The 20245-nt window shown below is 36.6% G+C and overlaps 1 protein-coding gene across 3 annotated transcripts in view; it reads right to left on the bottom strand.

The window, feature by feature from the left end:
* Gm5945 (predicted gene 5945) overlaps positions 1 to 13301 on the bottom strand; it is a 28339-nt gene extending 15038 nt beyond the window's left edge. For 2 of the 3 annotated variants that reach the window (XM_011247722.2, XM_006528440.3), the window contains exons 1-2: positions 13206 to 13301; positions 7841 to 7881 (exon numbers count right to left, since the gene is read on the bottom strand). In XM_011247722.2, the coding sequence (XP_011246024.1) occupies positions 7841 to 7881; positions 13206 to 13208 (44 nt within the window). In that variant the 5' untranslated portion in view covers positions 13209 to 13301. The remainder of the gene's footprint in view (positions 1 to 7840; positions 7882 to 13205) is intronic. The other variant, XM_006528441.3, reaches the window with a different exon arrangement.
* Positions 13302 to 20245: the final 6944 nt, after the last annotated feature.

Raw genomic sequence — 20245 nt, 5'->3', positions numbered from 1 at the left:
TCAACATAACTCTAATGTTTTTCAACTTGATTCAAAAACAAAATACATTAAATCATAATTTAATTCCCCTACTGTGAAGTCTAAAATTAATCACAAAATGCAAAATACAATACAATTTCAAGGGTCTCCTTAATCTTTAAAAATTCTAAATATAGTGCAAAGCTGTATTATCTGAAACTCAAGTAAATATGTTATCTGTGATTTTTTGTAAATTCAAAAACAAGTTACATACTCTAAATCTAAAATTACTCTCTATAAACATATCCATTTTAAAGAAATGAAAAGGGAGACATAACAACAGAAACTGAGGAAAACTAAAATAGGAAAATCTACATGAAACGGATAACTTTTTAGACAGATAGGAAAACATAAGTTAAATCAAAACCAGGTAAACGAACTAGAAAATTCCATATCCCTTAAGGAAATTGAAGTCATGAATTCCCCCCCACCAAAAAAAAAATAAAGAAATAAAGAAAGAAACACAGAGCCAGATGACATTAGTGCAGAATTCAAATAAGAGCTAATTCCAATACTCCTCAAACTATTCCTTAAAATAGAAACAGAAGGAACAGTGTCCAATTAATTTTATGAAGCCACAGTTACTCTGATATCTAAAACACAAAGACCCAACAAAAAGAGAAGTTTTGTTTATGAATACTGATGCAAAAATACTCAAGACACTTCTAAAAAATTGAATCCAAGAGCATGTCAAAATAATAATTCACAACTATCAAGTCTGCTTAATCCTGAGACGCAGGGATGGTTCGATATACAAAATTCCATTAATGTAATCCACTATAAAAACAAACTCAAGGAAAAAAAATCACATGATCAGATCATTGGATGCTGAAAAAGCATTTGACAAAAATACCATTTCATGTTTAAAGTATTGGAGAGATCAGGAATTCAAGGTACTTACCTTCACATAATAAAAGCAATACACACAAATCAAATAGCGAATATCAAATTAAATGGAGAGATACTTGAAGCAATCCCACTAAAATCGGGGACAAGACAAGGATGAACACCCTCCCTGTATCTATTTAATATAGTCCTCAGAGTTCTACCTAGAGCAGTAAGACAACAAAATGAGACCAAGGGGGAAAATTGGCATAGGAGAAGTCAAGGTATCACTATTGGCAGATTATATGATAGTATAAACAAGCAACCCCAAAAATTCGATCAGAGAACTTCTCGAACTGAAAAACAAATTTAGCACAGTGGCTGGATATAAAATTAATTCAAACAAATCAGTAACCTTCCTTTATACAAATGATAAATAGGCTGAAAACGAAATTAGAGAAACAATACCCATAACAATAGTCACAAATAATATAAAATATCTTGGGTTAACTCTAACCAAAAATGTGAAAAACCTGTATGACAATAACTTCAAGTCTCTCAAGGAAGAACTCAAATATGACCTCAGAAAATGGAGAGATGTCACATGACCATGGATTGGTAGAACTAGCAGAGTAAAACTGACTACCCTACCAAAAACAATCTACCGATTCAATGTAATACCCATCAAAATTCCAACACAGTCTTTCAAATCACGTAAAGAACAACTCTCAATTTCATGTGGAAAAACTAGAAATGAATAAATAAATAAAAATAAAACCACCTTGGCGAAAACCATTCTTAAAAATAAAAGAACATCTGGGTGAATCACTATCTCTGACCTCAAGCTGTACTACAGGGCAATAGTGATAACAATTGCATGATACTGGTACAGTGACAAACATGCTGAATGATGGAGTAGAATTGAAGACTCAGAAATAAACCCATACATGATGAACACTTGATCTTTGACAAAGAAGCCAAAAAAGTACATGGAAAAAAGAAAGAATCTTCAATAAATGATGCTGGTCTAATTGTCAGGTGGTATGTTGAAAATGAAAATAGTTCCATATTTGCCACTTTGCATAAAGCTCAAGTTCACATGGATCAAGTACTTCAACATAAAACCAGATACACTGAATCAAATAGAAGGGAAAGTGGGAAAGAGTCCCAAACTCATTTTCACAGGAGAAAATTCCTGAATAGAAATCCAATGGCTCAGGCTCTAAGAACAAGAGTTTATAAATGGGACCTCATGAAATTGAAACGATTCTGTAAAGCAAAGGACAGTCAATAGAACAAATAGACAATCTACAGACTGGGGAAAAAAATCACTTACTGACATCTAATAGAGGGCTAATATCCAAAATATATAAAGAACTCAATAAGCTAACCTCCAAACAACCAAATGACCCAATCAAAAAATGGGGTATAGAACTAAACTGAGAATTTACAACTGAGGAATCTTGAATGGCTGAGAAGTACTTAATGAAGTGTTCAAAGTCATTAGTCATCAGGGAAATGCAAATCAAAAACCCTGAGATACCACCTTAGACTAATCAAAATGGCTAAGATAAGAAACACAGGTGACAGCAGATGCTGGTAAGGATGTGCAGAAGGAGGAACACTCTTCCATTGCTGGTAGAATTGCAAACTGCCATGACCACTCTGCAGTTCAATCTGGTAATTGTTCAGAAAACTGGAAAAACACCTACCACTCTTGGGCATACACCCAAAAGCTGTCCCACCATAACAGAGGGACATGTGCTCCATGATGTTCATAGTGGTCTTGTTTGTAATAACCAGAAACAGGAAACAACCCAGATTCCCCACAAGTGAAGAATGGATCCAGAAAAGATGCTATACCTACACAATGGAACACGATGCAGCTATTAAAAATGACTTCATGACATTTGCAGGCAAACGGGTAGAACTAGAAAATATCGTCCTGAGTGAGGTAACTCTGACAGAAAAGTTCATAGATGGTAGGTACGCACTAATAAGTGGATATTAGCTAAAATGTACAGAATACATTAGATATAACACACAGAATTTAAGAACTTTAATAAACAGAAAGGCCAAATGAAGTTTCTTAAATCCTGCTTTGAAAGAGGAAGAAAATAATCATAGGAGGCATAGGAAGGGAGGGACTTGAGCATGAGAGGAGACAAGGAGTGGAAAAGGGGAACAGGATAAGATAATGAGTGGTGTAGGGGACAGAAGGAAGCCCAGAGATCCAGCCAAATGAATGGAAATTTGCAGCCACAGAAGGTGGGACATACAGAACCCTCTAGAAAGTACCAGAGACCTGATAGGTGACATCCAGGACTCAATAGAAGTGACCTTAGATGATGTGGACAACATGGGGTAAAGAGAAATTCAAGAGTACATCTGCATTAGAAAGTAAATGCCTCAAGAGGAGGGATGGTGTTACCAATCCACAGTCAAAAAATTTGACACAGAAGTATTCCTTTCTAAAAGAACTGCAGAAAAAAAGTGGAGAGGAAAATGTCAATTTTATCTTGGGTATTCTGAACTTCTGGGCTAATATCCACTTATCAGTGAGTGCATATCATGTGTGCTCTTTTGTGATTGTGTTACCTCACCCAGGATGATATCCTTCAGATTCATCCATTTGCCTAAGAATTACATATATTCATTGTTTTTAATAGCTGCATAGTACTCCATTCTGAAATGTACCACATTTTCTGTATCCATTCTTGTGATGAGGAACATCTGGGTCCTTTGCAACTTCTGGATATTATAAATAAGTCTGATAAGAACCTAGTGGAGCATATGTCCTTATTACAAGTTGGAACATCTTCTGGGTATATGCCAAGGAGTGGTATTGCTGCATTCTCCAATAGTACTATGTCCAATTTTCAGAGGAACTGCCAGATGATTTGCAGAGTAGTTGTACCAGATTGCAAATCCACCAGCAATGGAGGAGTGTTCCTCTTTCTCCACATCCTCTCCAGCATTTGCTGTCACCTGAGTTTTTGATCTTAGCCATTCTGATTGGTATGAGGTGGAATCTCAGGGTTGTTTTGATTTGTATTTCCCTGATGATTATGTTGAACACTTTTTCAGGTGCTTCTCAGCTTTTGGTATTCCTCAGTAGAGAAATTTTTGTTTAGCTCTGTACCTCATTTTTAATAGTGTTATTTGGTTTTCTGGAGTCCAACTTCTTGAGTTCTTTTTATATATGGGATATTAGGCCCTTATCAGATTTAGGATTGGTAAAGATCTTTTCTCAATCTGTTGGTTGCCCTTATCTCCTACTGACAGTGTCCTTTGCCTTACAGAAGCTTTACAATTTTATAAGGTTGTATTTGTTTATTTTTGATTTTAGAACATAAGCCATTGTTGTTTTTCAGGAAATTTTCCCATGTACCCAAGTACTTGAGGCTCTTCCCCACTTTCTCTCCTATCAGTTTTAGTGTATCTGGTTTCATGTGGAGGTCCTTGATCCATTTTTACTTCAGCTTTATACAAGGTGATGAGAATGGATCAATTTTCATTCTTCTACATGCTAATCATTAAATGAGCAAGCACCATTTGTTGAAAAGATTGTCCTTTTTTCCATTGGATAGTTTTAGCTCCTTTGTCAAACATCAAGTGACTATAGGAGTGTGGGTTCATTTCTGGGTCTTCAGTTCAAATCCATTGTTCTACCTGCCTGTCATTGTAACAATACCATGTGGCTTTTAGCTCAATTGTTATGTAGTACAGCTTGAGGTCAGGGATAGTGATTCCACAAGAAGTTCTTTTATTGTAGACAATAGTTTCCTCTATCCTAGGTTAGCTGTTATTCCATATGAATTTAAAAATTAATCTTTCTAAATCTGTGAAGAATTGAGTTGGACTTTTGATGAGGATTACATTGAATCTGTAGATTGCTTTTGTCAGGATAGCCATTTTTACTATATTAATCCTGCTAATCCATGAGCATGGGAGTTCTTTCCATCTTCTGAGATCTTCAATCTCTTCAGAAACTTGAAGTTATTATAAAAATTTTTCACTTGCATAGTTAGAGTCACTCCAAGGTATTTTATATTTTTTGGGACTATTGTGAAAGGTGTTGTTTCCCTAATTTCTTTCTCAGCCTGTTTATCCTTTGTGTAGAGGAAGGCCACTGATTTGTTTGAGTTCATTTCATATCCACATACTTTGCTGAAGTTGTTTATCAGGCTTAGGACTTGTCTGGTAAAGTTTTTGGCATCACTTAAGTATAGCATCATATCATCTGCAAGTAGTGATATTTTGACTTCTTCCTTTCCAATTTGTATCCACTTGATCTCCTTTTGTTGTCTGATTTTAGTGGAATTGCTTCAAGTTTCTCTCCATTGATTTTGATGCTGAGTGCTGGTTTGCTATATATTCCTTTTATTATGTTTAGGTATGTACCTTGAATTGCTGACCTTTCCAAGACTTTTCTCTTGAAGGGTGTTAGATTATGTCAAATGCTTTCTCAATATCTAATGAGATGCTCACATTTTTTTTAATTTATATATATTGTGGGATACATTAATGGATTTTCCTGGGATGAAGCCTACTTGATCATGATGGATGATCATTTTGATGTGTTCTTGCATTTCATTTGGGAGAATGTTATTGAGAATTTTCTATTGATATTCATAAGGGAAACTGGTCTGAAATTTTCTTTGTAGGTCTATGTTTGGTATAGGCATCAGAATAATTGTGGCTTCATAGAACAAATTGGGTAGAGTACCTTCTGTTTCTATTTTGTGGTATAGTTTGAAGAGTATTGATATTTGGTCTCCTTTGAAGGACTGATATAACTCTGCACTAAACCCATCTGGTCCTGGGTTTCTTATTTTGGTTGGGAAAAAATTAAAGACCAAAGTGAGGATAATTCAAGTCTTCTTAGAATGGGGAACAAAATACCCATGGAAGGAATTACAGAGACAAAGTGTAAAGCAGAGACTGAAGGAGTCACCATCCATAGACTTCCCCACCTGGGGATACATCCCATATACAATCACTAAACTTGGACACTAGTGTGGATCCCAACAAGTGCTTTCTGACAGGTACTTGATATAGCTGTCTACTGAGAGGATCTTCTATTGTCTCACGAATACAGAAGTGGATGCTCACAGCCATTCATTGGTCTGAGCACAGGGTCCTCAATGAGGGATATAGAGAAAGTACCCAAGGAGCTAAAGGAATTTCCAGACCCATAGGAGAAACAATAATATGAACTGATCAGTATACCCATAGCTCCCAGGGACCACCAAACAAAGGGTACAAAAGTGGGACTCATGGCTCGAGGTGCATATGTAGCAGAGGATGGCCTAGTTGGTCATCAATGGAAGAAGAAGTCCTTGGTCCTGTGAAGGCTCTTTTTTCCAGTGTAGGTGAATGTCAGGGCCCGTTAGCATGAGTGGATGGTTGTTGAGCAGGGGCAGGACAGAGGGATAAGGAATTTTTGGAGGAGATACCTGGAAAAGGGATAGCATTTGGAATGTAAATTTAAAAAAAAACTATCTAATAAAAATGGAAAAAAAAACGGAGAGGAGACTGTTGGAAGTGAGCTCCAGTGACAGGCCCAACTGGGGATCCACCTCATGGGGAGATACCAAGGCCTGAAAATATTACTGATGCTATGATGTGCTTAGGGGCTGATCAAGGCTGTCCTCTGAGAGTCTAGACCACCAGTTGACTGAGACAGATGCATATACTTACACTGAATCCTTGGACTGAAGTTGGGACCTCTGTGTTTGAATTAGGAGAAGGATGGAAGAAGCATAGAAACACCAAGAGGCTCAACTTGCTAAGGCCCCTGGGAGCTCCCAGACAGTGTGTCACTAACTAGGCAGTATACAGGAGCTGGCCAGAGGATTCTAGTATATATATAGCAGAGGACTCCCTGTTCTGTCCTCTGTGGGAGAAAATTAGCCCAGAGAATCCTCTGGAGACTGAGGTCCCTGGTAGTGGGGAATCCTTGTGTTGAAGGAACATCCTCTTTGCGACAGAGGTGAGGTATGTTGGGAGGGGGGCATGGAGGGTGGCAAAGGCTAGAATACAAATAAATATATAAATAAATTTAAGAAACCAAACTAAATAAACAAAACAAATGGAGGAATTTGACACACAAGAAATGATCAGATTAAAGGAAGTATGGAGCCAAGTGTCCAGAAAATGGGGATTTTAAAAGCAGAAACCATGTCCAGGCATCTCTCTCAGCAGACAGATGTAATTACAAAAGCATGGAATTTAAAGGAATCAGCTTTAACAGAAGCTAAGTGGCTAACTAGAGGGGATTCCCACAAACAGGCAGTTTAACATAAGATAAGTTATCTAGGATATGTTGACCTTTAGTTTTGTTTGACCTTGTCACATTCCCCCACCCCTTCTATGGGTATAAGTCAAATTACTGACTCATCTTGTTCAAGGAGTGAATAGTTAGTCATGAAGGTGAGGATACACAATGCCACAGTTAACAAGATCAGAATAAAAATTAATGGAGCAGCTAATTATAGTTATGAGGACCTGGTAAAAATAGACTGATACCAATCATCTGATACTCGTCACCTTCCTTCCTCCCTCCCTCCCTCCCTTCTTTCCTTCCTTCCTTCTTCCCTTTCTTTTCTCTCTCACATTTATATTCTTTTCTTTTTCACTCCATATCAACAATTCTTTTTTTACATTTTCTCCATCTTCTTTTGTTCTTCCATTCATTACATTTTTCCACTTAACTGTTCTTTTTCCCTTTCTTTCTCTATTCCACTTTCTTTCACTTATATCTCATGGCTTCCTTTCTTTCCTTCTTTAAAGCAGTTGGCAATGTCTGTACTCAAGGGGACTGTCAGACAGCATGTGTAAGTTTTCCCTCACCCTTCCTTAGAGCAATGGTGTACCGAACTTCCAGGAAACCTGCTGGAAACTCGACTGGGAGGAAGTACTGGAATACCACCTCATTTGCTGTTCATAGAAGGTAATAGGACTCCATGGGAAGTTACAGACCCTACATACTCACCCAGCAAGGGTCCTATTTCTTGCAGCTCTCTTGCTGATAAACTGGGCAAAACAATACCAAAAAAGGTATTAAAAATATATTCAACTTTTAAAAAGTTCCTTCAATTCAGATTCTAGAGACTAGGATCATTATCAATAATCAGTGCTAAGGCAGTTGAATGGCTATGGCAGTTGCAGTGACTATACCTGCCCTGATCAAGAATAAAATTAACCTTTGTTAACAATGACTCTTGGCTATTATAGGTTCTTTCCCATGTCTTTTATGGGTATATACCTAGAGGATAACATAGACCATTTTACATAGAATCTCTTTGGGGGGGTTAGGTTTTGGGATGATATGATGTCTTTCTTGGGTAATCTGAGAACTTCTAATAGTTGCTATGGTTTTCTTCTCTATTTTTGATTATTTTTCCTGCTGAGGTTAACAATCTTCTTTCCCTGCCTAAAACTCTGTGGACATGGGCCATGGTGAAATGAAAGCATTTGGGTATCTACATATATGGTAATGGTTTTGTCTATTCTCCAGTGCATCAATACACTTTTATTTCTTCAGATGAAGTAATGAAATGAGAGTTGCAACCAACGTAAGCTAATATATGACTTGGGCTGATATAAGAACATTTCCTTTTCTGTTCCAACTATCTCTAGGCCTAGGCCTATGCCTAGAAGCTTCTAGCTTCCTTACAATCTAATATTTGAAGCTGAATGATTCAATAGAGCTTCTCTCACCTTTTGACTGGATTGTTCTGCATGACCTCATGCTAACATTAGCAATATATTCTAATCTTCAAGTTACTTTTTATTCTCTGGCTCATTCTGTCTTCACCTGTGTCTATTTTGTTCTCTCTGCAGTGTATCTCTGTAAAACTGTCTCAGTAAAACTGTCGTACACATATACTATGCAGCTCACACCAAACACCAAACCAAACTCCAAACACGACATACCACATATGACACACACACCAATACTCTCTCTGCTTTTAAGTAGACTCATTTTAGTGTTTTGTTCTGAGAGTTGGGAATATTCCATCTCTGACTTATTCTATCAAACCTTTCTCTGATTTATTTAACTGCCTCTCAATTGGATGTCACTTTAAAACATGGCTACTTTATTCTATAAATTAATCTTACCTTCACTGTTAGAAATTAAAGATTTGTACTAAGGGTGTGTCTGTATTCCAACCAGATCATACTATATATAGTCTAGGGGATATTTTCATTCTGGCAGGATCATACAGACCTAGAAGGTCTATGGAAGTGATCCCTTATCAGAGCAGCCGAGCTCCATGATTAAAATTTCTCTGCAAAGTGGAATACTTTGGTTAAAGATAAAGGTTCAGTTCAGTGAGCTGAGGTTCCCCTGCTTAAAGATTGTGCTCAGATTGACTTATCTTGGGCCAGTCCTGTTGCTGAAATATACTTGATATCATCTTGGGTAAAACTACTCCCATGTGTGAGTAATAATTCATCTGGTATTGTGAGTGGCAAGTCAGTAAGATCAGGCCTGCTATCAGATCAGTCACCACAATATAACTATTCATGGGACCAATAAAGTCATTGTCTGTCAGGGCACTGGCAGGATTTATGGCTGAGATCTTGTGGAAACAAATCTAAAGTTTATCAAGAATCAGGCCTTGGTACTGAGTCACATGAGTGTTAGACATCCATGTGTTGGGCCATCTGCTCAATAGAGTAGCAACAGACTATGAGGCTGTCAGGAACACTTCATGCCCTAATATTAATTCCTAAGCTTCTTTTACTAGAGACAGTCATGACCTTATATATGTTAGCAATCTGGTTGTGACTAGGTCAAGTCTCTGAACATACTTGATGTCTGTCTTTTCCCATGTCCCAGAGATTGTATGAGGAAATTTTAGGCAATGATTTCTGGCCTTATATTTATACAAGTGGCTTAGTAATATCTGTAAGAACCAGGACCAGGACAGAAACCTAGGAATTTTTAAAGGTGCTAAAGTTCTTCTCCTCAGTCTCACTTCATTCTAAATGCCACACATCACAAATATTGGCATAAAGATGCTTGACTGTCTTGACAAATCCTGTTATTCATAGCTAGCAATATTCAACTACTCACAGGTTGATGTGGGAGTAGGTATTTGCAGGGTACCTGAAATACAGTTGTTAGAAATTGTTTTCTTAATCTTGGTTGTAGCTTAGGTGTTTGTCTTGAAGAATATAGAGCAGAGATATTTTGGTTAAGACTTTGAACCCTAGAGCTTAGCCTCTAAAGAGAAATTCTGGTAGTTGTCAACTCTTGATAACTCTCAGGTCTCCCAAGGCCTCTATGTGTCAGGCCCATTCTCTAGGATTTCAGTTGGGACCTCTAAAATATATTGGTAGCCCATTAGAAATGACCACTCAGATACAATTTATAGCCATTTGAAGACTTCATTCCAGCTAGCTGCAACTACAGCAGGCACCTGAGGATCTAAGTATGGCCCTCAGTGTCTAGAACACAAGGTTTTTAAATGCAGAAATCATGGTCTGGTATCACTCTCAGCAGTCACACAGGGTTTTATAAAAGCAATCAGTTTTAATATAAGCTAAGACAAGCAATTAGGTGGAAGGGGGTCCATACAAACAGGTAGAAGGGGGTCCATAAAATCAGGTTGTTTAGCAAAAGATAAGTTAGCAAAGATATCCTGACCTTTGATTTATAGAATAGGGATGGGTAATTATCTTTGGGATTTTCCATTCCAGTTAAATCTAAATGATAATACAAGATGAAAATATTTTTGCTATATCTTGCCCCATCACACAGCTTTACAAAAATGCTCTTTCAGAAATACCTTGCAGTGACTCCAAACATGTTATATGTTCCTGGATTCCACTGTATGCTGAATCTGTGCCCCGCTTCATGTTCCTTATGATCATATCATAGTATAAAAATGTGTTTAATCCAAATTTAAAGTCACCAAACCACCTCAAATATCCAAAGTCTCTTCTGATATTCAAGGCAATCTGTTAATTGTAACTGACTGTAAAGCCAAAAAGCAAATTATATATTCCAACATATAATGGCCCAGGATATTGGTTATTATTCCCAAAAGGCAGAATAGAGTCATAGAAAGGAAATAAATGATGAGCCAAAGCAAAACTGTAATCAGCAGGGACATCACAGGATTCTGTAGATCTATGTATAATTTCAAAGGTTTTTGACCTCTCACTTGGGCTGACACCATTCACTTATTTTATCTCCTACTGTCAGATATCTATAGATCTGTCACCTCCACCATCTGGGGTTTCTAATAGTAATGTTAGCGTTACTTTCATTGTTTCATTTAATGACTTTCAGAGACTTCTTTGTGCTTTCATACAGTTACTCTCACTGCTATAAATGTGTGAGGGCTAAAGTTTTGTTTTAAGTTTTAATTTCTGTGCTTAAGATATCTATAAAACAAAAATGCTTCTAACATGTAAGCCTCACTTGTCCAAGGAGAAACAAATTCCTGGAATGCCACCTTCAAGGGAGATAACAAGCAATATGTTTTCACTTCTATAAACATGTTTTGTTGCCCTAACTGCACAAGATATGCTAAATCCCACATAAACAAGAGGTAAGTAGGCAGGATGTGAGTCAGGATGTATGCTGTCTCTCCATTGGATGAAGACAGGAAGTATGAAGCATGAAGCCTTGAAGCCTTGGGGAGTTTTTTCATTATAAACACATACTGACTTTTTTTTTTTTTTTTTTTTGGAACCCCAGCTTTGAACCTGGCCATTGAAGATTTTCCTGGCTAGTATTTAATAAAACTCACTTCAAATTTGGCTCAAACTTTGGGTTACTGGTGTTTTTCTTGCTTGAGGGATTAAAAATGCTTGGTTTTAATGCTACTGTAATTGTGGAGGAAGAACCCATGACCCCTTGATTCCTGTACTCATGGATTTAAGTATAGAAGCTTTTGAATACAATGTGACCCCATTGAGTGCCAATGACATGCTTTTTTTTTCCTTTCTTTCTTTCTTTCTTTCTTTCTTTCTTTCTTTCTTTCTTTCTTTTATTCAGTTCCTTTCTAGGAACACAAATCTTCTGATCTCTTTCAAAAGTTGGAAGCTTAGTTTAGTGTGGTCTTTTCTTTCCTTTTCCCATTGTTCCAGTACAAAACAAAACCCTCTTCTTACTGGTGTTAATCTCCTTAACAATTAAAACCCCTTTCCTAACATTTTCTGGGCTACAACATTAAGCTTCTCACTGTTTATTTCTCTTTAAACTGTAAATTTTTATGTCTTTCTTCACCACTCACTCGTTTTTATTCTAAATATACATAAGCATCATAAGTCACAACCATGCCACAGAATCAGAAGTATGTTTTCTTGAAACTTTCTTTTTGCCGAAGAAATCAGTTCAGTTCTTTTTTTACTTAGCAGTTGGAATATTCTTAGGATAAAAGGAGGAAACCTCAAATACTTTGGCAAAATATCACAAGAATGACCAGGAGCCCAGTTGTTTAAGTCTGTTTTTTTCTCTATAATTTGATTTGTTATCAGAATTTACTGCCTTCCAGTCTCCTCCTAGAAAAGACTTTTATGCTCTGCTTGCATCATTCAACTACTTTTCTAGTCCAAAGTTCCAAATATTCCATTTCTACAAAAAACAAACAAAAATTAAAAAAAAAAAACACACAAAACAAAACAAAAACATGGTAATGTTTTTCACAGAAATACCCCCCTAACCAGTAAAATTTTCTATATTATATAGTTCACTATATAAAATACTATTATCAAAAGTATTTTATAGAATAATATCCTAATAACCATCATTTCCTACTACCTTTAGTGGGTGGTGGGCTAGAGGGGACCTTAAACCCTTATTAAAATAAGAACTACATTATATGTGCTTACTGTCCTTCCTCCATGTTTATTTCTGTACATCCTCTAGGCAGGAAAAATTGTTAGTCAAAATTTTTCTTTGTGTTGTTATCCCTATTCCTTCATTGGAACTCTGGCCTGATTATAGGAGGTAGTCATTTTAGATATTTTATCCCCTGTTTGCTAGGAATCTTAGGTTCACCTTCATAATTTCCTAGGAGTTTTTCTTTTGGTAGTTTTCTAGTTCATCCCAGAGATAGCCTACCCACCAATCTCTGAGTCCTATCTTCCAGTTCTCTCTCCTTCTGACCTCCCCATACTTGATCCCTCCTGTTATACTCCCAACCCCTAGTTCCTCCCAGTTCTCTTTCCCCATCCATCCCAAATGTCTATTTTATTTCCCATTCTCAGTGATATTCAAACACGCATCCTTAGATACTTCTTTTTTTAAGTAGCTTCTTTGGAATTGTGGATTGTAGCATGGTTATACTGTACTTTATGGCTAATAATTAAATAAATAATTATAAGTGAGTACATACCATGTTTGTATTTCTGGATCTGGTTTACATCACTCAGGATGACCTTTTCTCGTTCCATGCATCTGACTGCAAATTTCAAGATGTCCTTGTTTTTAGTAGCTGAGTAGTATTCCATTCTGTAAATATAATACATCTCTTTTATCTTTATTTCTTTATCCTTAGCTTTAACTCTATTTTTGTAAAGGGACATCTAGGTTGTTTCCAGTTTTTGTCTATTATGAATAGAGCTGCCATGAACATATATGATCAAGTGCTGTGTGGTAGGATGGAGTATCCTTTGAGTATATAACCAGGAGCTTTGAAGTAGAATTATTCCCATTGATTTGCAAAGTGGTTGTACAAGTTTGCATTTCCTCAAGCAATAGAGAAATATTCCTATGGTCTACATCTTTGCCATCATGAGATGCCACTTCTGTTATTGATTTTAGCCACTTTGACAAGTGAAAGAAATCCAGAGTCATTGTAATTTGCATTTTTATGATGACTCAGGATGTTGAACATTTCTTGAAGAACCTCTCAGTCATTAGAGATTCCTATGTTGAGAATTCTGTTTAACTCTGTACCTCTCTTTAAATTGTTACTTGGTTTGTTGTTATTTAATTTCTTGAGATTTTTATGTATTTTAGCTATCAGCCCTCTGTTAGATGAAGGTTTGATGAAGACCTTTTCCAAATCTATATGCTGATATTTTGTCTTATTCATAGTGAGATTCCAATTATTGATTGCTAATCTAATCCTCCAATTCTTGGAAAACCTCTACCCTTTTAATTTGGGGATTATAATGACCTATATACCTATTTTCAGGACTGTTCTTTCAAATCTCACTTTAGGGAGATAGCCATGTTTAAAAGAAAATAAAGTTTGCTTAATTTGAAAAGAAACATGTTTGTGTTGATGGCCTTATACTCTTTCAGTGGGATTACCAATCATTACAGTAAGAAAATGGCCATGAGCATATTAGTAGAAGCAGACAGCTGAGAGACCATATCCTCAAGTGCAAGTATAAATAAAGTAAAAAGAAAATGAACTGACTATTTTATGAGATATTAAGCTCTCAAACTTTGCTTCCAGTGACTTACTTCCTCCAGATATACTGCTGAAACATTCCCAGCAGTGTCAACAACTTGGGTCCAAGTGTTCCACAATCTGAGGCTATAAGGGGACATTCTCATTTAAAACAAAACAAAGAAATAAGACTATATATTACCCTAAATCATGATTCTTATAAGACTAAGACTGAAACACTTGTACCTGTGAAAGATGCTGCCAAGTTTATTTTCTAGCTTGAGATCTATGTTGTCCCTCTCGCAAAATGAGTATGACAGCTTCTGTGTGACAATGGTATTGAAGAAACTTCACTATGCAATTAGTTTTGAGAAACAGGAAACCCTTTAAGTTTATCCTTACTTTCTTCAAATATAATTGATTCACTATAAGATGGGCTTCTGATGGGAGGAATTTTTCTATCAGGACATCATACATGCTGGCACAGTGCAATGTTGAGAGTTTCTCTTTAGTTTTGCTGATCTCTATAACAATTAAATATGATTTCTCAGTACAACCTTCAATATTTTCTCATCTTAAAATGTCCTCTGCCAAATAAATTATCTTGTTTCCTTACACTATACTTTATTCAAGTTTTCAGGAAATAAGCACATTAAAACCAGATTCTTGTTCAAAATACCAGATGGTCGCTAATCACCCTTATATTATAGTGCTTGTAATCTTCTGAAACCTCATGAGAAAAGTGTTCTACCTAATTGTTGTCAACTTGACAGAAGTTAGAGTTATTTGGGAGAGGAACCTCAACTGAGAAAATAACTTGATCAGATTGATGTAGATGAGTCTATACTGGCGTTTTCTTTACTAATGATTGATGTGTAAGGGTCAGTCCTGCTAAAGGCAGTGCTACTCCTGAAACCTGGTCCTAGAAAACAGAGAAAGCAATGAGAAGCTAGTCTTGAAATGAAAGGTAGTAAGTAGAAATCTTCTATGTGTCTTCTCCTTCAGTTCCCTATTCAAGGTTCTGGCTTTAAGTTTCTCTTTTGTCTCCATTCAGTTTATCAACTTTTATTTGAGAGTTGTAAGATGAAATAAACTATTCTTCTCCAAGTTGATTTTGGTCGTAGCATTTTATCATGGCAATAGACACCAGGATTCAATTGTCTACATTTCTCTTAGCACTCATTATTGTCCAAGTTCTACCTGATCTGACCACTAAGCTCTGCTTAGATCTTTTGGTATGTTCTATAGGCAGAAATCCCAAACTTTTCTACACTCCTCTAGTAAACCATTTCCAAATATTGTAGAGCCACCACAAGGTCAGTTTTGCCACAGTAACAACCTTATTTATAGACACCAAATATATATTCTTGCTTCTTTTCCTATTTTATAATAGATTAATCTGAAAAAAAATGATAAAGCTTATTTCACTCAGAGTTGCAGGGGGTGTAGTTCATCTTGATAGGGGATACCAGCTAGAAAGAGCTACAATTAGCTTGTTATATTGACCCTGCTGTCAATGCAGCAGACAGAAATAAATATTTATTAACAGTTCACTTTGTCCTTTTTATACAGTTTAGAATTTTATTCCAGTAAATGCTGCCATGTATTATGAACATTTTTTCATACCTCAATTAACATAATGAATACAATTCCTTACACCTATGATTAGAGATTTATCTTCTAGCTGACTATAGATCTCAAATTGAAAATAGAGATTAACTATTTTATCCTATGCATTAACAATCTCCTTTCCAGTTATACTTTTATTTTCAGGAAAGAAATGTACTTCAGATTTGTGGTGAATAAGTATACACTTCTATATATCAAGCATAATATTTTCACCTGTTCTAATTTAATAATTTTTATTTCTGTCAATTGTTACTTCAATTTTTATCTTATAAAAAACTTACTAGCACAATATTTAATTTTCTATTAATATTGGTTTCCCTAAGAACTCTAGCTTGGCAGAAATATTGACACATTTGCTTTTGAATATCCTAGACAGATACTATGTGTGTTTCATCCTGACCTCATTCCTTCTTGATTCTGTTAGGCTTTCATACACGCAAATTTGTTAACCTATATCATTTAGATCTAATAGACTCTACTAGCTAAAAGAAATAACACATCTCACCACTCAATTACAGAACTCCATGAAGGCAATAAAACTTCATGCCCTTAATAGGCCCCTGCTGAATCAGTCTTATTTTTCACTTACCAATAATCATTCTTCTCTCTAAAGCAATGTCCTAGATATCCAAAACTGTATCTTTTTCTTATTAGTTCCTCCAGAAATGACTGTTTTTCCTCTATTGTTTTTTACTTCTTGATATTTGTGGAATCACCACCTGATAATAATAAATGACTTCCATTTTATTTTATTTTTTACTGAGTGTATTTTCAACGTGCATGCCTGTCTGTGTGCATGATTCCATGAGTGTATACAAGAGAATGTGTATATGTGTGAGTGACTGAGGATGCTAGACTTTGATGATATATGCCTTCTTCAATTGTTCTACACCTTATTTATAAAGGCAGGATTGTTGTGTTTTATAAAATGGTAGCAGTAAAGTGGCAGAAAGAAGCAACTGGGCAGGCCAATACAAATGTATTCCCTCTGAGAAATGAAGCCATTAGGCAGACCTAATATAAACAAGGTTTATTGGTGAGAAGGAAAATGATGTGGGAGGGGTTGAAAAGGAGGGAGGGAAGAAGGGGGAGAGAAAGGAAGAAGGAAACAGGTTTGGTTCAAAAGGGGAAGAGAGAGAGAGAGAGAGAGACAGAGAGAGAGACAGAGAGACAGAGAGACAGAAAGACAGAGAGACAGAGAGACAGACAAAGACAGAGACAGATAGAGAGACAGACAGAGAAGATGGAGAGTTCTTTTTTCTATTTTATCCATGACCAGGCTTATACATAGTTGTTGCTAGATAATTGCTTGGCATTGGGCAAAACCTATAGGAAATACTAACTTTCCTCAATTTTGTTTAATTAAAAAAACAAGGGGTTCAAAAGAGATAAGACATTATGTTCTTTAGCTACTTCCTGCTTACTTTGAGCTGATGGTTTTCTTCTGGGAACCTAAGAAAATTGGGACAGGATGCTGGTCATGTACAGCGAGAGATGGCTGTTTAGTTGCTGTACAGGGTTTTTGGGAGCATCTGTGAGTGGAAAGGTAGAGGTCCAGTACAAAAGTCAGTGATGGTATAGACTAAGCATCAGTGCAGTGCTTCTTTGAAGCTGGTCTGGATGAAGATTTTGAGTCAATACCTGGACTTGGCAAGATACTGAAACAAATAGAAATATAAGAAGCAGAAAATAAAGTTAAGTAGATTTGGGAGAAAAAACCTTTTTAAGGTATATATTTGAAACACTTAGGCTAATGGTCTTAGTTGTTGGGGGAAGGGGTTCCACAAAACTAGGGAACAGGGGAGGAATCCCATCCTCTGGAATAGGCAACAGGTGGGAACTTACGCTATTGGTTTATAGACTAATGTATCCATTTGGAGTTCACTTGACCCATACAAGATAGATCATAGTGGGTTTCCTGGAGTGTACAAGAATCTTTAAGTTTACAAAAGAGATAAATTTGTTATCCACATGGACAGTCTTTAACATGAACTCAGGAAAGAGAAAAACCTTTCTGGGAGTAGAAGGGTCAAGAGCAGCTTTTTCCTTTATCCAGAAGACTGAATGTATATAAATTTAGCAGAATGTGGTTTATATTTTAGAGACAAGCAAAAGAAACTTTAATTTGTAATTATGACAGTTGATCCTATAGATTTAGCATGAGATACACCTTAAGATTATAGTTAAAATACAACCAAAGAAAATATAAAATTTTGAACTTGTGATTATAAAAGTGAATAGTAGAATGTTTAGAGTTAGGCTAATTTATCATAACTCCACTGACTAATATTAGGATTCTGAACTCTTGAAGTCTTAATATAACTGTGGCATAGTAAGGAGAAGAAATTTGAAGCATTTTGTAACAAATCAATTATTTTATACACACCCTAGGTTTATATGTCCTCCAAACATTATGTTTTATAAATACCAAACTCAAAACATCTTCCTAGACCCTCACATATATTCTTAGACCCTCATATCTTAAGCTTTCTTATTCTCAGACCTTGCATAAAGTTTACATCTTTTTCCATCCAATTATTTACCATGAGATATAAGTAGTTGATCATTGGGAAGCCATCACTGCAAACTGATATTTTTAGATAAGAGAGTAACAAAATGTAACATCTGGGAAAGATTACATCTAAAACTGTTGTGTCTTTTATCATGAAGCCTGTGGGGAAGTCAAACCTGTTTGTCTTTTTGATAAGAGATGTAGAATCCTTAACTAGCTAATGAATTGACTAAAGAGCTAATATGGTGGTAGTTTACTTGGGATTAGGAGCTGGTTGTTTTTTCTCTAGCTGTCAAGCTGCAGTTAGCCTAGCTGTCAATGTAATAAAAGACCCATAGAAGAACAACTTTTAAAGGTTTTAAATTAGATATTTTCTTTATTTACACTTCAAATGTTAGCCCCTTTCCAGGCTTCATGTCCAAAACCCCCAAATCCCGCCACCTCCTCCTGCTCATCAACCCACTCACTCGTGGCTCCTAGCCCTGGTATTACCCTACACTGGGGAAAAAGAGCCTTCACAGAACCAAGGGCCTCTCCTCCCATTGATGACTGACTAGGCCATCCTCTTCTATATATGCAGATGGAGCCACAAGTCCCACCATGTCTACTCTTTGGATGGTGGTTTAGTCCCTGGGAGCTATAGGTGTACTGTTCAATTCATATTGTTGTTTTTCCTATGTGGCTGCAAACCCCTTCATCTCCTTGGGTCCTTTTATCTAGCTCCTTCACTGGGGACCTTTTGCTCAGTCCAATGGATGGCTGTGAGCATCCACTTATGTATTTGTCAGGTATTGGAAATGCGTCTCAGGAGACAGCTATATCAGGCACCTGTCAGCAAGATCTTGTTGGCATCCACAATAGTGTCCGGGTTTGGTGATTGTTTATGGGATGGATCGCCAGGTGGGGCAATCTCTGGATGGTGAGTCCTTCAGTCTCTGCTCTACACTTTGTCTCTGTAACTTCTTCCATGGGTACTTTATCACCACTTCTAAGAATGATCAACGTATCCACACTTTGGTCTTTCTTCTTCTTGAGTTTCATGTGGTTTATTAATTGTATCTTGGGTATTCTGAGCTTCTGGTCTAATATGCACTTAACAGTGAGTGCATATCATGTGTAAGTTCTTTTGTAATTGTGTTACCTCACTTAGGATGATATCCTCCAGATCCATCCATTTGCCTAAGAATTTCGTAAACTCATTGCTTTTAAGAGCTGTGTAACAAGAAAAAAACAAAACACATTTACACATGAGCTGGGCATGGTGGTGCACGCCGTTCATCCCAGCATTTGGGAAGCAGAAGCAGGCAGATTTCAGAGTTTGAGGACAGCCTGGTCTACAAAGTGAGTTCCAGGGGACAGCCAGGGATATACAGAGAAACCATGTCTCGAACCCCTCCCCCCCAAAAAAACCCAAAAAACAAAAAACAAAAACAAACAACAAAAACAAAACAAAAAACAAAAAAGAGCTGTATAGTACCCCATTGCATAAATATACCACATTTTCTGTATTCATTCCTCTGTAGAGGTACATCTGGGATCTTTCCAGCTTCTGGTTAATATAAATAAGGCTGCTGGGAACATAGTGGAACATTTGTCTTTTTTACATGTTAGAGCATCTTCTGGGTATATTCCTAGAAGTGGTATTGTTGGATCTTCTGGTAGTACAATGTCCAGTTTTTGAGGAACCACCAAAATGATTTCCAGAGTGGTTGTACCAGCTTGAAATGCCACCAGCAATGGACAAGTTTTCTTCTTTCTCCACATCCTTGCCAGCATCTGCTCTTACCAGAGTTTTCGATCTTAGCCATTCTGACTGGTGAGAGGTGGAATCTCAGGGTTGTTTTGATTTTTATTTCCATGAGGACTAAGGATTTTGAATCCCCATCAAAATCCC

This window comes from Mus musculus, chromosome X (genome assembly GCF_000001635.26).
Source record: "Mus musculus strain C57BL/6J chromosome X, GRCm38.p6 C57BL/6J".
NCBI lineage: Eukaryota > Metazoa > Chordata > Mammalia > Rodentia > Muridae > Mus > Mus musculus.
The sequence above is the reverse complement of the archived record's forward strand: the minus strand, read 5'-3'. Positions and strand labels throughout refer to the sequence as shown.